The sequence below is a fragment of the Hyperoodon ampullatus genome (genome assembly GCF_949752795.1).
Source record: "Hyperoodon ampullatus genome assembly, chromosome: 8".
In the NCBI taxonomy this organism is placed as follows: Eukaryota; Metazoa; Chordata; class Mammalia; order Artiodactyla; family Ziphiidae; genus Hyperoodon; species Hyperoodon ampullatus.
Window position 1 is genome coordinate 76,082,855 of NC_136921.1, and position 20,398 is coordinate 76,103,252.

Genomic DNA, 20,398 nt, shown 5'->3' on the forward strand with positions numbered 1-20,398 from the left:
TAATCCCCTCTCCTCGCGCACCAGGAAACCAAGAGGGAAGGAAAAGTCTCTTGCCTCTTCGGCAGCTCCAGGGTTTTCCCAGACTCCCTCCCGGCTAGCTGTGGCGCATTAGCCCCCTTCAGGCTGAGTTCTCGCCGCCAGCCCCAGTCCTCTCCCTGCGCTCTGACCGAAGCCCGAGCCTCAGCTTCCAGCGCCGCCCGCCCCGGTGGGCAAGCAGACAAGCCTCTCGGGCTGGTGAGTGCCGCTCGGCACCGCTCCTCTGTGCGGGAATCTCTCCGCTTTGCCCTACCCAGGTATGTGGGGAGTTTCTTGCCTTTTGGGAGGTCTGGGGTCTTCTGCCAGCGTTCAGTATGTGTTTTGTAGGAGTTGTTCCACGTGTAGCTGTATTTCTGGTGTATCCATGGGGAGGAAGGTGATCTCCGCGTCTTACTCTTCCGCCATCTTACCCGGAAGTCCCCTAATTACAATTTTGAAGAAAAAAAAAAACCTACAATAAAAACCTACCATTCAGGGTTGTTGTAAAATGAGAAATAACGTGAGTCGAATGCCACACACCAGCAGGGTCACCCAGATACTCTGGGACCCACAGCCATTCTGCAGGAGGGAAAATGATCCCAATGGATCAGGGGCAGAGAGTCTATGGTGTGTTCCTACTTGTTTTATCATGTGTGCTTGGAGGGCTGGAGACTAGTCAAGTTTTATTTCTAAGACAATTCAAAATGTTAAAGCTCAGTGTGGAAGAAAAAGTAGACATGAGATAGTCATGGGGCTATGAAAAGGAACTCGACAAAGTCTTCACCTGCCCTTCTTAGGTTAAACCAGTTAAGTATTAAAGTCCAGTGTAGCTTTCTGAGAAGAAGGTCTGCAAAGCTAAGTGAATAGAGCACTGAGAAGGTGGCAAACCTGTTTTATATTGCTTGGCTTCTAGAATCTTCCAAGGCATGCTGCTTAGCTTTTCCATACCTTAACAATTTTTCTAAGTTAAAACAGGAATCATAGTGTTGTCGAATGTATGGATTTTGTAAAAGGGGAAGATATGATTGGCTAAATAACCAGTAATTTGTGAATATAACTTAATTTTTCCTGTATTAAATCAACATATAGTTTTGTTCCTGCATAGTGGCTTTATTTTCATTTTATTACTAGAAAAAAAGCAATTTATTAATATAAGGCCAGAAACCTCAGCCTTTTAAACTAAGATTGATGGGCTAAATAACATTTTAAACATATTCCTAGTGAATCCAGTGAATTAGAAAATTATAGGAGACTTTATTGAGATGAAATTGACAAACAATAAAGTACATATATGTAAAATGTACAATTTAAGAATTTTTGACATAGCTTTACACCCATGAAGCCATTATCATAATCAAGACAGTGAACATATCCATCATCCTTACTAATTCCACTGTGATGCTTGGTAAGCCCTCTCTTCTATTCCTCCCCATCCCAGGCCCCAGTCAACTATAAATCTGCTTTCTGTGACTATAGATTAGCTTGAAATTTCCAGAATTTCATATAAATGAAATCATATAGTATATGCTTTTTTGGGGGTCTGGTTTCTTCACTCAATATCATTATTTGCAAATATAGCCATACTGTTGCATGCATTAAAATTTCAATTATTTTTTATTGCTTAGTCATATTCCATTGTATGGATATACCACAATCTGTTTATCCATTTACCTACTGATAGATATTGGGTTGTTTCTAGTATTGTGCTATTATAAATTTGCGAATAACATTCATGTATAAATCCTCACGTGGACACATCCTTTCATTTTTCTTGAGTAAATACCTACAAGAAGAATAACTGGATAACAGAGTAGTTATGTATTTAACTTTTTAAGAAATACCAAATTGTTTTCCAAAGTAGTTGTACCATTTTACCTTCCCACCAGTAGTATGTGAGTTCCAGTTCCTCCAGATCCTCCTCACTGTTATGGGTTGAATTCTGTCCTTCCAAAAGATGTTAAAGTCCTAATCCTCAGTACTTATGACCTTATTTGGAAGTGAGGTTTTTACATGTGATCAGGTTAAGATGAGGTCATCGTGACATTTGGACACAGAGACAGGCATGCATACAGGGAAAATACCATGTGAAGATGAAGGCAGAGATTAGAAACATCTTGTGATATATCTACAAGCTAAGGAATGCCAAAGAATGCCAGAAAACCACCAGAAGCTAGGAAAGGAGCATGGAACAGATCTTTCCTTCACAGCCCTCAGAAGGGGCCAACCTTCTGACACTTTGACTTTGGACTTCTAGCCTCCAGAACTGTGAGACAATAAATCTTGTTGTTTAAGCCGCCTAATTTGTAGTACTTTGTTATGGGAGCCCTTGGAATTTAATATTCTTGTCAACACTTGGTATGGTCAGTCTTTTAAATTTTAGCCATTCTAATAGGAGTATAGTGATATTTCATTGTGGCTTAAATTTGCATTTCTCATACAGCATGGTGCTGTATGTAGTTAATAAGTTTATATATTGCTATGTATTGAAATTTGCTAAGAGAGTAGATCTTAAGAGAGTAGATCTTAAGTGTCCTTACCAAAAAAAAAAAAAAAAGAGGTAACTATGTGAGGTGATGGATATGATAATTAATTTTATCATGGCAATCATTTCACAATGTATACATATATTGTATAATTTAAATGGATACAGTTTTATTTATCAATTATACCTCAATTAAAAATAAATAAATTTGCATTTCTCTAATGACTAGTGATGTTGAAAATCTTTTCATGTACTTATTTGATAACCATATATCTTCTTTGGTGGAGTATCTGCTCAAATATTTTGCACATTTTTTATTTGATTGTTTTCTTATTACTGAGGTTTGAGAGTTTTTAATATGTTGTGGATATGAGTTCTTTAACAGATATATAATTTGCAAATATTTTTCCCAGACTGTAGCTTATTTTTTCATTCTCTTAATATTGTCTTTTGAAGCACAGAAATTTTAGATTCTGATAAAGTTCATTTTATCAATTTATTCTATTATGGATCATGCTTTTGAAATCTAGTTATCTTTGCCTAATCCAAGGTCATGATGATGTTCTGTACTTTCTTCTAAATGCTTTATATTTTAAGACTCTACTTTTAGATCTCTGGTCCATTTTGAGTTAATATTTGTTACTTTGAGGTTCATTTGTTTACATGTGAATAAGCCCATTTGATTTTAAATATTGTGAGATTCAATTTGCTAACATTTTGTTTAGAATTTTTTCTGTCTATGTTCATGAAGGATATTGGTCTTTAGTTCTCTTTTCTTGTAATGTTTTATCTGGCTTTGGTATCAGATTAATGCTGGCCTCAAAGAATACTTTGGGAAGTATTCCCTTCTCTTCAATTTTCTGGAAGAGTTTGGGTAGAATTGGTAGGTATTTTTTCTTCCTTAAGCATTTGGTAGCATTCATCTGTGATGCTATCTGGGCCTGATGTTTCCTTTGTGAGAAGGTTTTTATTATAATTTCAAGTTCTGCAGATATAAGGCAATTCGGGTTACCTATTTTTTTTTCTTGAACAAACTATGGTAGCTCTTGTCTTTCAAGGAATTTTTCCATTTTATATAAGCTTTCAAATTTATAGGCATAAAGTTGTTCATAATAGTCCCTTATTTATTCATTTAATACCTGTAGAATCTATAGTGATGTCACCAGTCTCATTTCTGATATTGGTAACTTGTGTTCTCTCTTTTTCTTTCCCTCATCAATCTGGCTAAAGGTTTACCAATTTTATTTACCTTAAAGAAGATTTTGGTGTATTGATTTCCTCTATTGTTTTCCTGTTTTCTATTTCATTGGTTTTCAGTTTGATCTTTATTATTTCCTTTCTTCTGCTTATTGTGCTTTATTTTTTTCTTCTTTTTCAGTTTCTTAAAGTAGAAGCCTGAGGTCATTGATTTGAGACCTTTCTTGTTTTCTAATATAAGCATTTATTGCTATAAATTCCCTCTAATTACTGCTTTGGTGGCATGTTTTGTATTCTGGTATATTGTACTTTCATTCAGTTCAAAACCTTTCTAACTTTCATTTTGAGTTCTTCTTTGACCATGGGTTACTTAGAAGTGTGTTATTTACTTTCCAAATATTTGAGGATTATCCAGATATCTTTTTGCTATTAATTACTAATGAAATTCCTGGGTCGAAGAAGACACTTTATGACTTAAGTTCTTTTAAATTTATTGAGATTCGTTTTATGGCCTGGAGGAGTATGGTCTATTATGCTAAATATTTTTGTGTGTGAAAATTATAGTACCTTGTTTATTTATATCATACCTGTTGTAAGCATCTGTAATTATTTTTTTAAATTAATTTTTATTGGAGTATAATTTCTGCTGTACAGCACAGTGAATCAGTTACACACATATATATATCCACTCTTTCTTAGATTCTTTTCCCATACAGGCCATTACAGAGTATTGAGTAGAGTTCCCTGTGCTATATAGTAAGTTCTTACTAGTTATCTATTTTATATATAGTAGTGTGTATATGTCAATCTCAATCTCCCAATTTATCTCTCCCCCTCCTCACCTTTCCCCCTTGGTAGCCATAAGTTTGTTTTCTACATCTGTGACTCTACTTCTGTTTTGTAAATAAGATCATTTGTACCATTTCTTTTAGATTCCACATATAAGTGATATCATATTATATTTGTCTTTCTCTGTCTTACTTCACTCAGTGTGACAGTCTCTAGGTCCATCCATGTCACTGCAGTTATGCTAAATATTTCATGTGTGCTTAAAAAGATCATGTCTTCTTCTGTTTTGGGGTAGAGTGTTCTAGAAATGTTAATTAAGTAAGCTGGGACAATTGTAGGACTGTATGGTCAGGCCACCCAAAATGGCTGTTCTCTTGCTTTCCTTACATCCCTGGCTGGAGCAGTCCCTGCCTTACCTACAGCCTATTCATCTGACTGACCTTCCCTTTTAATCATAGAGCCTAATCAGTAAATGCCTACCTACTTGCCCCTGGCACCAGCTAGTGGTTGTTCTAATCTTTAGGTCAGAATTCTCTCCAATATGATAGTTTGTCAAAGGGTCATTGAGAGGCATGCTCCTCTGCTCGTTTCTCTGGTAACTGATGAGGCAACCTGACGTCAACTTCCATTATAACTGGTAACCTCCCTCTCCCCAGGTAGCAAAGACTGCTGCCTTGTCTTGCCCACCATCTGACTCACTGGGTAGGGCGTCGCTCCAGGACCTTGCTTCAGACATGTGAGATTCCCTCCATCCATTAAACCATTGATGTCTCTGTCGCTGACTCCAGGCTCTTTCTTCAGTCTTGAGGCTGGGCAAATAGAGAGCTTGCAAGCCTGCGGGATACAGCCCAACAGGGACTCAGTTGTTTGTTTCCTATATCTCAGGGATAACTGCCCTTTAATGCCTGATGTCCATTTTCTTGAAAACCATTGTTTCATGTATTTTATTTGTTTGTTTTTGTTTATACAGGTGGCAAGGTAAATCTGGTTGGTTCCCATTACTCTGTCTTTTTTTGTTTGAAAGCAGAAATGTTTTTTTTTTCAGGATATTTTTTCTCACATCTGCATTTGACCTTTAGATGAGGGGAAGCAGGAGACAGGAAGAAAACAGTAGCATAAGGAACTCTAGAAATCTGTAAAATAACATTTTTTTTCCAATGACTTATGACTCTGCTTGGTTTTGTCCCAAGGAGTATGTGTGATGTGTGTGTGTGATTAGTACATATGGTAATGCATTTCACACTTAGCTAGAATGAGTAGATTTCAGAACCAATGAGTAAACAAAAAACAAACCAACCAATCAAATCTGAGTGGCCAAGTTAGATGCAAAATCTTAGAAGCATGTTACTGAAGTGTCTGGGCTAAAAAGTCTGTGTTTTTAAGGGTACAAATGAACTTATTTACAAAACAGAAGTAGAGTCATAGATGTGGAAGATAGGCTTATGGTTACCAGGGGATAAGGTGGGGGAGGGATAAATTGGGAGACTGGGATTGACATATACACACTACTATACATAAAATAGACAACTAATAAGAACCTGCTGTATAGCACAGGGAACTCTACTCAATACTCTGTAATGGTCTATATGAATCTAAAAAAAAAGAGTTGATATAGGTATATGTATAACTGATTCACTTTGCCGTATACCTGAGGCTAACACAACACTGTAAATCAACTATACTCCAATAAAAATTTTTTAGAAGTCTGTGTTTTATTTAAGGAGAATACTTCAGACCCGTAGTCTTATGAATGATTCTAACATTGGGACATCAGGTTTCCATCCAATTTCACAGAAATGGTATTTGAAGGACAAGGGGCTGCGCTAGGCATTCACCCTGAGAAGCCTGATGAGGGGTCCCATCTGCACTCCAGCAGCCATCCCTTTCCAGGCCAGGGCATCCCGGTTTCTGAAGCTTCCGGTCCATCTTAGGCAGAGCAGGAAAAACACTGACCAGGTCTTCCCTTCACCTTTCTTTTCCTAGGCTCCATGAAGACCATTTGCCTTCCATTAGCATTGTCTTTCCTCAGACCATAGAGTACAAAGTACCATCAACTGTCTTGTATCTTTCTTATAGAAATCACGTTCCAGCCCTTTTCTAGTTGTCTTATTTCTATTTATGGATATCCTCATTTTCCTGAGTCACTTGTTCCAAGATGGTCTCTTGGGTTATTTCTACAGGGGTTAATCATCTCCATTTGTGCTGATTTTCACTAGTGTCATTTCCAGAGTAATTTAACTTCCCGTTCTGGGGACAGCACACTTGCCCTCTGGGGGCTGGATAAAGCGATGCTGTGCTTAAACCAAATCACCCAGGCAGCTGGACAGTACTTTCTAAACCATTCCACTTCCTCCATTGTGATGAAATACGCTGCCTTGGGTTTTTTCTCTGGTCCTCTGCCTTTAATTGTACTCCCTGAGGGGGTTGTGTGACTCACCTACATAAGCTACAGAAAATCTGCATCTCTTTTCACTACATCTTTTATGTTTTGACTGCTCTCTATTCCGTCAAATTCCAGTTTATTAGTAAGAGCAATTATTTTCAAGAAAGGTTAAGCCCAAATCTGAACTGGTCCTGGCTTGTTAGCTTGAGTTTCTTAAAAAATGAAATCTGAAATCTGTTACTTGTGTTCGTTATTTATCATAAATAGTTGCGGCCTTGTTATTTCCATCAGAATTCTTAATTTTGCCTATAGGTCCTCATGACCTACTTTATTCCTCCACTCTCTGTCTCCCACCCCCCAATTTTCCCTACTGCCTTCCTGTTTCTCAGAAAAGCCTGCGATTTGTTTTCTGGGCTGCCCCTCGTGGGGGACTGGCTAGGGAAAGGACTAAGTGAGATACATTATTGTGAAATTATTTTTAGAGCTGAGCAATGACCTCTACGGTGTACAAATGTTAATTTGAGAAATGTTGCTCGAAATTGTTTTTCCTTTGTCTACCTCCATAGCAGATACGTCTGTCCTTTGAGTCCCAAACCCTTCCAAGTGTCAGCACCCAGTGGGTTATGAATAAAGTCTTTTTAACATTGAGACCTGAATTTCGCTGCTGGTATTTTTCATCATGGTACCTAGAAGACTTAAGGGACCTCTTCTGAGGTTCATGTTCACCTCTAGTATCTGGGGATCCCCAGGGGGTACGTCCCATGCCCTGTGGCAACTTGGTGGTGCTCCTTCTGGCAGCTGCCTACATGGCACCACACCCAGGCCCGGAACATCACTCCAACTCCACTCTCTGAGCTGAGTCTGTGCCTCCAGGCCCCCCTGAGGCTCCCGTCACCCAGTGTGACCCAGAGCTTGTGGGCTTTGCTCCACAAACAGCCCTGGCAGGACCTGTTCCATGATGGCCACTCACCTCTGCACCACAGCTGGATGCTCTGCCTTCCCAACCAACAGAGACCATCTGTCTTTCTTCTGCCATTTGGAGGCAGCTCCTCTCTACTGTGTTCCTCTGTTTTCAAAGGGGCCTCACAATAGGCCTCAGGGTTTAGCAGGTCAGACTTCAGTTTACACAGAGTTCTTTTTTTTTTTTTTTTTTGCGGTACGCGGGCTTCTCACTGTTGTGGCCTCTACCGTTGTGGAGCACAGGCTCCGGACGTGCAGGGTCAGCGGCCATGGCTCACGGGCCTAGCCGCTCTGCGACATGTGGGATCTTCCCGGACCGGGGCACGAACCTGTGTCCCCTGCATCGGCAGGCGGACTCTCAACCACTGCGCCACGAGGGAAGCCCCAGAATTCTTTTAAGGGCTGGTTTAAGAAGCTGTCACCCCATATACTCAGAACCAGCATTCTCCTCTTACAATTTAACCCTATTTCTGAGTTATCTAGCTCATGGTATCAGAGACTTTTCTACGTTATTCTTTTTCATGTACTTCATGGTTTTTCTGAAATTTGTCTTTTGTTTTACCTCTTCCCTTTATATCCCTACTTCTCCAATTATACCTAGACTCCAACCTTGGATACTCTGCTCTTGTTTGACAGAAGGGATTATTGGAGGCACTCAGTTAATAAACACAGCTATCATTTCCTGTATATTTATTGAGTGTATATGTCAAGTACTTTAATATATTGTTTCATTTAATTCTCACAACAACCCTAGGAAATAGGTGAGAATACATGCAGTAGTGATAAACAGAAGCCGGATAAGGACAGGAGTATCTGTCAGATTGTTACCTCTTTCCTGTGAACTTCTCAGTATGTGAAGTTAGACACATTAAATACTCACACCCTGTTACTGCCTACATCTAAGTCTAGGATATTAAAAGGTAACTTTGTGTGCCAAGAAAGTTGCTTTGCAGCTGCAGCATAAAAATTACTATGTATCGGGCTTTCCTGGTGGCGCAGTGGTTGAGAGTCCGCCTGCTGATGCAGGAGACACGGGTTCGTGCCCCGGTCTAGGAAGATCCCACATGCTGCAGAGCGGCTGGGCCCGTGAGCCATGGCTGCTGGGCCTGCGTGTCCGGAGCCTGTGCTCCACAACGGGAGAGGCCACAACAGTGAGAGGCCCATGTACTGCAAAAAAAAAAAAAAAAGAGAGAGAGAATTACTATATATCCTTTCCTGTGTCCATCTGGAACTGAAGTCATTTTCAGGTTTTTAAATTAATCATAGAATTTTATTAAAGCATGGGCTGGTTATCTCTTAAAATGAATATTAGATCTAAATAAACCAAATAATGACTGAACATGACCAAGAAAGCCTCAGAAGAAAAACATTGTATATATTTTCTTGCCTTTATGACAAATTCATCTCTTTTATTATTCCCAGTGTCTTTAATCTTCTTTTATTTATATTTTTCTTCTCGAATTCCATCTTCTTAGTAAGAGAGTTTCCAAAATCTGACACATTTCTTGAAATCAATGAAGTAGACATTTAATATACCAAAACTATGCAGGATACATTTAATAGCTAGTCTGCTTAATTTAAATGTTCATTTTCCCACTGCAGTGTTTATAAAACGAACAGCATTTTGTAGAGAATATAGTAGAATATAGTCATTTATTACAGGAGATGAATAAACAAATAAAAGAAGCATAGATTTTATTTTTAAAAAGTATGAAACAAAATAGTTGTTAATCAAAGGGGAGAATTATGAAATAACTGTTAAGTTTATTAGTAGTATTAAGAAGTGTTTTTTTGTAAGACATTTCATAAAGGCGATTACAACTTTAATTTGAGCACTTTAAACACTGTAGCCTAAGAAGAACTCTTAAAAGAAGTTTTAAGCAAATGGTAATCATCACCTTTAGTATTTCAAAGACTAATCACAACTTGTATCTCCACTAGCTTGTTTGGGGAAACAAACAAACAAACAAACACAACAAGGGCTTCCTAATTACCCATACTGGAGAGCCATTCCTGCCACAGTCATTACTATTTTCTGATTTCTTTTGCCATCACCATCAACCCAGCCCCACTCCTGCCTCTCCTTTCTAGGTAATTAGCTAGCAAAGTGGGGCACTCGTCCACTTTTCCCTCCAAGTTCTCTGTCTTGCCGCCCAGGCTGGGCCCCTCTGAGGTGTCAGATGAGGGCTTGCAGGTATTGGTTTCTGCTGGAACAGCCCCGAGGGTGGCCGGGGGGCAGTGAGGAGAGCAATGTGTGCGCTCAGCAAGGACTTGTAGGAAGACAGAGGCTCTCCAGTCAGATAACCAAGTCCACCCACTTAGCATAAAACACCAGCGTCCCACAAAATGCCCCTGTGGATGTAGAAGTCTTTGCTGCTGAGAGAAGTTTCCTTGACAGGTCAAGACCCCTACCTCCAAAACATCCTAAACTTTCCTGCCAGAACTCACAATGTGAACATCACATGCATGCATAGTGGCAGTCCTCTGAGGTATCTGACTTAAAGGGTGACAGGCAGGGCTCTAGAAGGAGAACTGAGCTGGACACGCCCCACACTGATGCTCAGGCTGGCTAACTTGGTTGGTTAGAGTCTGATGCCCTGAAAGGGTCTTTACTTTATAGCTAGATTGATCATAACCCTGCAGGGAAGCCTACGTGGTTCAGGGCAAATCCATGATTACATCTGGGAAAGCAACTCTAAGACAAATCCTACCAGATGCAGATTAGTAGTAGCGCCTTTCTTGGCATACAGAGGAAGGGGCGGAGCCAAAGGTGAGCGCTGCCATTGACCTTCAGGATAGTGTGGCGTTTAAGACTGAGGCTTCAGAGTGAGATGCGCTCAGGTCAAAATCCTGCCCTTGTATATGTGTCCATGCCACTCTCTCACTTCGCCCCAGCTTACCCTTCCCCCTCCCCATGTCTTCAAGTCCATTCTCTAGTAGGTCTGCGTCTTTATTCCCATCCTGCCCATAGGTTCTTCATGACCATTTTTTTTTATTAGATTCCATATGTATGTGTTAGCATACGGTATTTGTTTTTCTCTTTCTGACTTACTTCACTCTGTATGACAGACTATAGGTCCATCCACCTCACTACAAATAACTCAATTTCGTTTCTTTTCCCTCAGCTTTCTGAATGCCAGTTTCCCTCTTAGTAAAGTGGGGAAAACAATACAAGCCTAAATACAATAAGATACATAACATACTTTACATAATGCTGGTTATGGTAGATAATCAAGGAATGGTGGCTTTTATCATTATTATGTCCTTAACTGGGATTTATAAGACAGTAGAGCATGGTGGTTAAGAACATGAATTCCAAATCCAGAGTTCAAATCCTGGCTTCAATGCTTGCTAAGTTCGTGACCTGGGCAAGTTACTTAATATCTGTAAAACAGGAGATACTAATAATACCATTCCAAAGGATGGTTGTGAGCTCTGTATAAATGAACATATAAAAAGCTCTTGGAACAGTAGATGTTACCTATTTTTATTAACAATGCAAGTTATTTAATGCTAGTAAGTTACACCTATTAAAATAAGAAACAATAAATACCTCCATTAGGGCTTCCCTGGTGGCGCAGAGGTTGAGAGTCCGCCTGCCGATGCAGGGGACGCGGGTTCGTGCCCCGGTCTGGGAGGATCCCACGTGCCGCGGAGCGGCTGGGCCCGTGAGCTATGGCCGCTGAGCCTGCGCGTCCGGAGCCTGTGCTCCGCAACGGGAAAGGCCACAACAGTGAGAGGCCCACATACCACAAAAAAAAAAAAAAAAAAAACCTCCATTAAAATAATAGATGTATCTAATAATATACATCTATTAAAGTAAGGAAGAAATATATATGTATATATATAATGCACACAAACACACACTGATATTAGGTCTAGTAAAGCCAGCTGGATGAAAAAAAAAACACAGTGACATTTTCCCCAGTCAGTTATTGACAAGCAGTGGAGTTTCATGATGCACTGTCTTTCAACATTGACCTGGGACTGGGTTGGCTACTATACAAGGACCATGAATGTAAACACATTTCAGGCTAAAAAAGCATATACTGTTTGAGCAGTAAGTCTCCTCATTAAACGTGTACCTAGAAATCGCAAAGATCAGATTGAAATTTCACACTGACCTAGAACTTCTGTGGGATTTGTAAAGCCTTGAAGTTATTCACAACACAGAAGAGCACGTGTGAGTCTAATCTGTGCCTTCCAGAGCCCGGTCTCTCCCAGGGTCTAGCTCCGGGACAAGCTTAAGAGAGGAAGAATTCCTAAGTTGCCCGTGCTGCTCCCTCTTTGCTGGTTGTGCAGCCAAGTGGGAGAGAACAGAAGATCACATATTTGACCCTTTGCTCAGCCTAGGGCGATTCACATTTGGATGCCTCTAGAACACAAGGGAGGCAGCATTTAGCAGCCTACAGACCACATTTAGCAGCCTATAGCCCACACTTAACAGCCTACAGCCCACATTTAACATCCTACTGTCCACATTTATCAGCCTACAGTCCACATTTAACAGCCTACAGTCCACATTTAACAGCCGACAGCCCACATTTAACAGGCTACAGCCCACATTTAACAGCCTACAGCCCACATTTAACAGTCTACAGTCCACATTTAACAGCCTACAGTCCACAGCTCAGAAGAATTCATACGTTGGCCCAAGTAGTGACTATTTGACCACTGTCCACCATCCTGGCCTCATGTAAAACTCTACTCATTTAGTACTAGAGCATCCTAGCCCAGCTATTAAAAGAGGCCCCGACCACTTAAGTTCCCTTGCTTTTTAGCTGTGTTGGCTTGAGTCTGCTGCTGTAGAATGAAATTTAATAAAAGGGAGAATTTCTATTTATCACATTTCATTTAATCCCTGTTTCTCATTCCCTCTGAATAAGGGGAATGAATAATGAGTTTTTTTCCCATTTAGATTTCCATAAAATGAGGCTGATATAAAATCATTATGAACAACATTTAAATAAATTTACTCTCTTGAGAGATCAACTTTCTCCTGCAGTTAAAGAATATTATTGGGGGCTTCCCTGGTGGCCCAGTGGTTGAGAATCTGCCTGCTAATGCAGGGGACACAGGTTCGAGCCCTGGTCTGGGAGGATCCCACATGCCGCAGAGCAAATAGCCCCGTGAGCCACAGCTGCTGAGCCTGCACGTCTGGAGCCTGTGCTCCACAGCAAGAGAGGCCACGATAGTGAGAGGCCCGCCCACCGCGATGAAGAGTAGACCCCACTTGCCACAACTAGAGAAAGCCAGAAACGAAGACCCAACACAGCAAAAATAAATAAATTAATTAAAAACAAAAGTACCAATGCCACCGTGGATGTGAGGATTAAATTAGTCAATGTTTTTTGTTTTTTTTTTTTTAAAAGAATATTATTGGTGGGATCGCTTCTCTCGTATCATGTCCCTTCAAGAAGTGCTGGAAGAAATGGGTGTGGAGAGGTGAAGAGAGTGATTCAGAGGACTCTTGCTTGCTTTGGGAGTATTCGGGGTCTTCCATTTGGGGGGTTTCACAAGAGTATTTCAGGGCACGACTGTTTCTGATGTTGAGGAGGGTTAAACCTGAACCAGATTAAATGCACCACGTGGGCTCAGCTGAAATCCCCATGGTGCTGGGCCATCTCACTCTTGCCTTGGAGCCCTGCAGGATGCCTTCGTCAGGGGAACAGCAGGCCCCAAAGGATGAATACATTTAAAATGAACAGCCAACCACTCCCACCTCAATGTATCTCATTCTCAATATTGCCCAGAGTTGCTGTCCCAAAAACTTTCTCTTCCCTTTCCCCCAAAACTTCCAGCCTCTTCCCCAAACCTAGCTGGGTAAACATTTTGTTTCTTTCCCCTCCTCTTAATGGCTCAACTCAGATCGACTTATTCTTGCATTTTTCTTTTAACATTTCTGTTTTCTTAATTACCCAGGTTTAGCTGCCACTCTGGACTTGGGCACAGGACTTGTTGTGGCCCCCGACCCCTGGGGAGTTAGGTGGAAGCTGGGGCTCTTCCCCGAAGGGAACTGTGTGAGTAGGTGTTGGAGCGACTCCCAGCTTAGACCCAGGGAACAGGTGGAGCCAAGGGGATCTGGGATGTGTGTAAACTGGATCCAGTACCCTGATAGTGTATATTTATTTGTTTATTTTCTTCTCCCCGACTTGGGAGCACAGGGATTGGTTATTTTGTTCATTGCTGAATCCATACTCGTAAGAAATGTGTCTGGCATATATTAGGTACTCAACAATACTGATTGAATGAATTTATTGAGCCCCTGCTATGTGTTGGGGATTGTTATAGGTGCTAGAAAAGACAGGAACTGCCACCATCTAACACGTGGAAAAACTAAGGAGAAAAGTGGCTTTCTCAGAGCTATTCAAAATGGAAGCAGTTTCTGGATTTCCAGACATCTGGCCTTTCATCTACAAGAAACAGCTTGTTTCTGAATATTAGCACTCTTGACTTGACTTCCCCTGTCTTTTTGTAAAGAGAGGGCCTTTCTGAGTGAAAGGATTTTTTCTAAGCTGACTCCTTTTGTGAGCATTTGGTCTTTCTCTGCTTAATTTTTCTGCTTTGGAAATGAACATGGCATCATGGAATCTATTGGGTTGGCCAAAAATTTCTTTCGGGTTTTTCGCATAGCATCTTACAGAAAAACCCAAATGAACTTTTTGGCCAACCCAATACAAATGGATGCCCAGGAAGATAGCACTACCTGACTGTATTAGTTTGCTGGGGCTGCCATAACAAAATACCACAGACTGGGTAGCCTAAAAATAAGAAATTAGTTTTTTTTTTTTTCCGGTATGTGGGCCTCTCACTGTTGTGGCCTCTCCCGTTGCAGAGCACAGGCTCTGGACGTGCAGGCTCAGCAGCTGTGGCTCAGGGGCCCAGCTGCTCCGCGGCATGTGGGATCCTCCTGGACCGGGGCATGAACCCGTGTCCCCTGCATCGGCAGGTGGACTCTCAACCACTGCGCCACCAGGGAAGCCCAAGAAATTAATTTTCTCACAATTCTGGGGGGCAGAAGTCCAAGATCAAGCTGTTGGCAGGTTCTTCTGAGGTCTCTCTCCTTGGGCTGTAGATAGCCGTCTTCTCCCTGTGTCTTTATGTGACCTTCCCTTCCTGCATGTCTGTGACCTAATCTCTTCTTATAAGGACACCAATCATACTGGATTAGGGTTACCTCATTGTAACTTAATTACCTCTTTAAATTTCTTATCTCCAAATGCAGTCATATTCTGAGGTACTAAATGTTAAGACTTCAGAATGTGAATTTTGAGGTGAGAATCACAGTTCAGCCCAAAACACTTACCCGAAAGAACTTGATTTTACAAAATGTGAGGTAATGTCCAGGCCTGTTTAAAAACCTCGTGATTTTAGTATTGTAAACATGCAGCAAATTACAGCCCATGCCCTGCTGTCTCCTGCCTTTGGTAGCTGCCTCTTTCTGCTCTTCTCCTTGGCCCCAGACTGAGACCAGTAAGGCGGTCAGAACAGGTCACCCAGGGATCCAGAAATCCAAGAAGAGGGTTTTGTGCCACGTAAATAAAAGGAATTACCATTCATCTAAGGTTCATTGTTTAAATTACCATGTTTATTTATGTCAACACAAAATACAATAAAACAACTTACAAAAAACCCATTTTATCATCACGTAACATAACTCTTCAGTGAACAGAAGTACTACTGTTAATGTTTTGGCCTTTTCAAGGTCCAGCCTTGGGTCAAAACAGTATTCAGAGAAATAGCAGATTCTTTTCTACCTTCCCCAATATATACACAAAGGAAATTTATATATTCTAAAATCCCATTCCAGTAATAATACAAAAATATCACATGTAGAGATGAATACCACTATTGTGTCATTGGTATTGCAACTTCCTTCTTGCTCTAGATTTCCCACTGACCCTGAGCTTCAGTCAGGAACGTATGGGTACATCAGCCCTTCAGGTTTCCCAAGTGATTAGTAATTATTTTAGTATAACTGTATACTACCCAAGTGTTTAATTTACCTGAGTTATTTAGAAGCCTGAAAAAAAAAAGTCTCCAAGTGATCAAATGTGTACCAAGCTAACTGATAGAATTGAAGAGACTTACTATAGATTAATCTGTGCCAGTTCAGTGGATAAATATGAAGCCTCCATTACCTAATGAAGTACTCACCTAGTAAAAGGCTTCACATTACAATTTACTCAAAGGTAATAAACATTGCACAAAAGTACAAGACCTCACCTACATTCCAGTAGTTTAAGTGCTATTTGCTTAGTCACTACATTATCAAACAAATGGTAGTTATCACTTACCTAACAAAATCTTTCTATCATTTCTCTGACAAGAGTCAGTCTCACCCTGTGGGAAGAAACAATGGCTTGGAGCTAGAAGACCTCAGTTTTGGACCAGTTCTACACACTATCTGAGGCTTAGTTTCCTTGTGAGGATCAAATGAGATGAAAGTGTTCTGTAAAACTGTATTAACTATAAAAACTAATATTCTACAGAGTTCATCTCTTCAATTAACCTATGGATCCCTAATTACCCACATGTATTTTGCAAGTAAAATCTTACTTTTTAAAGTAACATATTCACCATATGCAACTGAAATGTGCAAGCTGTGTTATGCAAATGAGAAAAGAATATAGATTTAAATAAGCCTATTACTCATGAGAGACTTGTGTACTCTTGATGTGTTTGATTTAAAACCACTAAAAATTTTATTCTGTTTAACCCATGGTCCTTTTGTATATTATTGGAGCTCTTTTTGAATAAGCTATCTAACCATTTAAAGTAAATTTTTTAACAAGAAATTAAAACTTTCACATGACAGTTGCAGGGTTTACATGACTGTGAAACTGAGTAAAATGGGTTGAGAAATACAGAAGGAGTAATAGTTTGAAAACTCAGCGTCAATAGGGAAACTGAGTATAGAAGTTTATTTTGAGGTAATTAAACATAATCTAATAATAGGCTTGTTATTTTTGTTTTTTACTGGTGACTTCCTAATTTATAAATTACTTCTTCTTCATCTGTAAAACAAAATACTTGACTTTTGGGTACATTCAAATCCGTAGAAATTATTAACACTTCATTTTCATTCCTACACGTGGGACATTTTTGGAAGAATTGCATCCTACGGCTGAAATAAAAGTCAGCATCTCATTTTTTCATAAATTAAAAAAAAATCCTCCTTTAGGAAAGGGCAGATTTACTAAAAGTTTAGAATTAATTGGCAAGTGTGAGTATATAATGTGAGCATATGGACTTTGTGACTTTGCTGAGACAAAGACGTCAGGTATTCCTGCAAGAAATGAGATTCTAATTTCAAACATTTTTCAAATGCAAATCAGGACCCCATGAATCATTTTGATGATTTTTTGAGGCATTAATGCAACAGAGTTAGTATTCCTGAAATGATCCCCAAAGTCACCCCTTTTTTAAGGATATTTCTCTTCTTGATTATTTTGAACCTGCCAACATAGTCTCTAACCTTCACACAGAGAATGACTGATCTCCAAATGACCTATTATTATCTTAAACCAACCTCATTTTGAAACAACAAAGAAAGAAAAATTAAATAGTGCATTAACATTTCATATCAGTGAAACAGACTTTTTCCGTGCGTAAAGTAGTTCTATCCATCCGTGGAAAGGTCTACCTTTTGTTTTTCCCTGTGTTTATAGGTTACATTTTTAAAGGTACTGGTGGAGCCTCTGTACAGTGGATTGGTTCCCTAAAAAAAAAAGGTCCAAATGAAAGTATGTATATTATGTTATTACATGGTTTTAATATAGCTAAATAATTTCATTGTATATTACAGATTGGAAGATGAGAGTCAGGCTCAATCTTGAAAGCCATTTGAATAGTTTTGATTAATTTGATATGTCATAATTTTAACATTTAAAAATGTGTACATCTTTATTTTTTTTGTTATGAAGAACCAGTCCCATGCGTGCAACCTAGAAATCTTACCCTTTTTGGAAATGCACTAAATCATGGATAGAAAACAAGACTTTGGCTGTTTTGGTCACTGCCGTTTTACCAGAGCTGAAAACAGTTCAGCTAGCTCACAGTAGGCACTCGGAATTTATTGAATGAATAGAATGAACCAATAGGGGACCCAAAAGTGAAATGTAAAAAATAAAGATGGGAAAAGTGAACTGGTCGAAGCACACAAAGATGAACGACATAGTATCCGCCTTTAAGAAATGTGTTGCTGGTGAGAGGCATCAAACAAGGGCACAAATAATCTTGCTAAAATGAGATCAAAATTCAGAAAGAGTGACAACTAGATGCTTGAGAGAAGCAGAGAAAGATCCCCAGGACTGCAAACACCTGATGTGGATAGTAAAAGAATTCAGTGGCTTTTCCTTACTAGAGAATAACAGTGTGGGAAGGAGGGAGTCAGTCACAAGAGACTGACATGTGGGACGCTGGGCTCATGAAGGAGTACAGGTCCCAAGGCAGGTTGGGCAAGACACCTTTGCCCTTGGGGCAATAGAAAGGTTGTGTGCCAAAGCCTGGATAATTCAGTTGTGCTATTTGGCTGTAGATGTGTTTCCAGGTGCCATCACCAGGACCAGAAGGACCAAAGCTCTCTAGGTGTTTGGAGAAATGCCCAGCCTGATCCTCCCACTGCTCTCCTTTGGTTTCATTGTTCCAGGCAGGAACAATGTCTGGGTAAGGAGCAGTTTCTTCTCTCCCATTTCCCAAGGTTGACCACACAGGCTATGGCGTCAGACAGTCTGGGTTTCAAGCCAGCTCCACCACTTACTTAAGCAATTCCGAGCTTTGGCGTCCTCATCCATAAGAGAGATTACCAAAGTGCCCACCTGGTCCATGAGGTAATGTACTTCAGCAGGCGCCTGGCACATAGTAAGTGTTTAATAAATGCTGCCTCTCCTTATTAGTACTTACTTATAACTCTTCTTCACATTTGGAATTTCCTTTTCTTTTAGGTCCTAGAGAGGGTACTAAAGATATTTCCTCCCAAGGCTTTGGGACTCAACATTTCCAAGCCCATTTCTGAGTATTATGGAGTCTGGGTACCACCTCTAACCCTCCAAATTACTAAATGTTATACATTGGTCTCCTTATCCCATGAACTGCAGAGACGGTAGCAATTTCTAGGCATAGATTTGAAAAAAAAACAGTTGTACTTGTCTCCTCAGTACATTTCTCTCGCCTCTCAGAGGAACTGAATAAAACTGAAAACCATTCCCTGGCCTCTCCCACTTGTTGCCCTTGGATTCGCTGCAGTGTCTTCACTGTGAGGAGGAACCACACCTGCACCTGTTTCTACATTGCCCAGAGCCAGTGGCCTGACCTCTAACTGAGTAACACGTTACCTTTGTCCATGTGCCTTTGGAGAGAGATGCTATCTCAGTAATGGAGGCAAAAAGAGAAGAGGTTACCTGGTGGTGGATGATGAGTGAAGGCCAAGTCACCATATTGCTTCTACCCCTGAGGTCAGCCTGGATAATCATGAGGACCCTACAGTCCTTATTTAGTCTCACTACGATAAGAACTTGAGATTTGAAGGGTGTAGGGCAGACTGATGTGGTCTTTGATGCAAGTGGAGTCTTGTTTGCAAACAAAAATCATGGGTAGAATTCTATTAACTTTAAGAGACTGCAAGCTATTAAGTTTAAGTTGGCTACAGAAGAATAAAGGACTCAACTGAAGAGGAAAGATGGAAAAAGTAAGATGTGTAGGCTGGGAATGATGGGTGGGGTACTGTCCTGGAGGAATAGAGGGGCTTAGGAAGCAGAAAGGACACTCGGTTAAGAGTCAATAGTCTGTGAGCAGGGTCAGGGAAGATCTTTGTAGGACTAGGAGTTCTGTTGTGTGCCCCATCCCAGATCATGTCAAACATCCCACGCTAAAAATAATTTATATGCACGACAAAGGAGGTGCCTTGAGTTGCAATTGACCGAATACACAATGCTATTTTGCGGACATTTAGTTGAATGTTTAATTTTGATTATGCAGTTTTCATTCTGTGTTTTGAAGCAACTTTGCTTATCAAGGTCTACAATATTTGTGGTGGGGGGAGCACATCTTGAAAAGCTAGTTATAGGGCCTGGGCATGCTAATAGGGTTGAGGGATGAAGCAGATACCACCACAGTAGGAGGGTAAGGTGGAAGCTTAAAAGTGGGGAAAGAGCAAGTATACATTGTCAGGGGGCAGTAGTGTTTCCTGTCCTCAGCTGATGATCAGAACTCAGGAGAATGAGCTCAAACAGGATTTTGTTGGCAGGTGAAAGTGTGGCAATGTCCCACACAGCCTCCTCTAGTGCCACGTAGGTGGCAACCTCCCGACCTAGGATTTCCAGCTGAGACACAGGTTTGGGTCTGGCTCCCTTTCGGGTGGGTCTGCACTCCTGCACTGTTTAGACAAGGTCAGGTTTCCCCCAACTATCTGGGGTGACCAGGCTGATTCCCCCAGGAGTCTGGGGGTTGCTAATTTAGGCTGTGGATTTTACAAAGGCAATGGCACATTTTTAGAGCTTGAAAAAGTGGTATTAAGAAAGCTCTCTGTCACGACCCACAGCTCTCTTAATGATTGCCTAACTGCCAAACGC

General features: G+C 40.5%; 1 protein-coding gene across 1 annotated transcript in view; it reads right to left on the reverse strand.

The window, feature by feature from the left end:
- Nucleotides 1-17,448: 17,448 nt before the first annotated feature.
- Nucleotides 17,449-20,398, reverse strand: part of ITGB6 (integrin subunit beta 6) — a gene marked incomplete at both ends in the record, with an annotated part of 70,575 nt that continues 67,625 nt past the window's right edge. The window contains one exon of the mRNA XM_079710489.1: nt 17,449-17,547. Coding sequence (XP_079566615.1) covers nt 17,449-17,547 — 99 coding nt within the window. The remainder of the gene's footprint in view (nt 17,548-20,398) is intronic.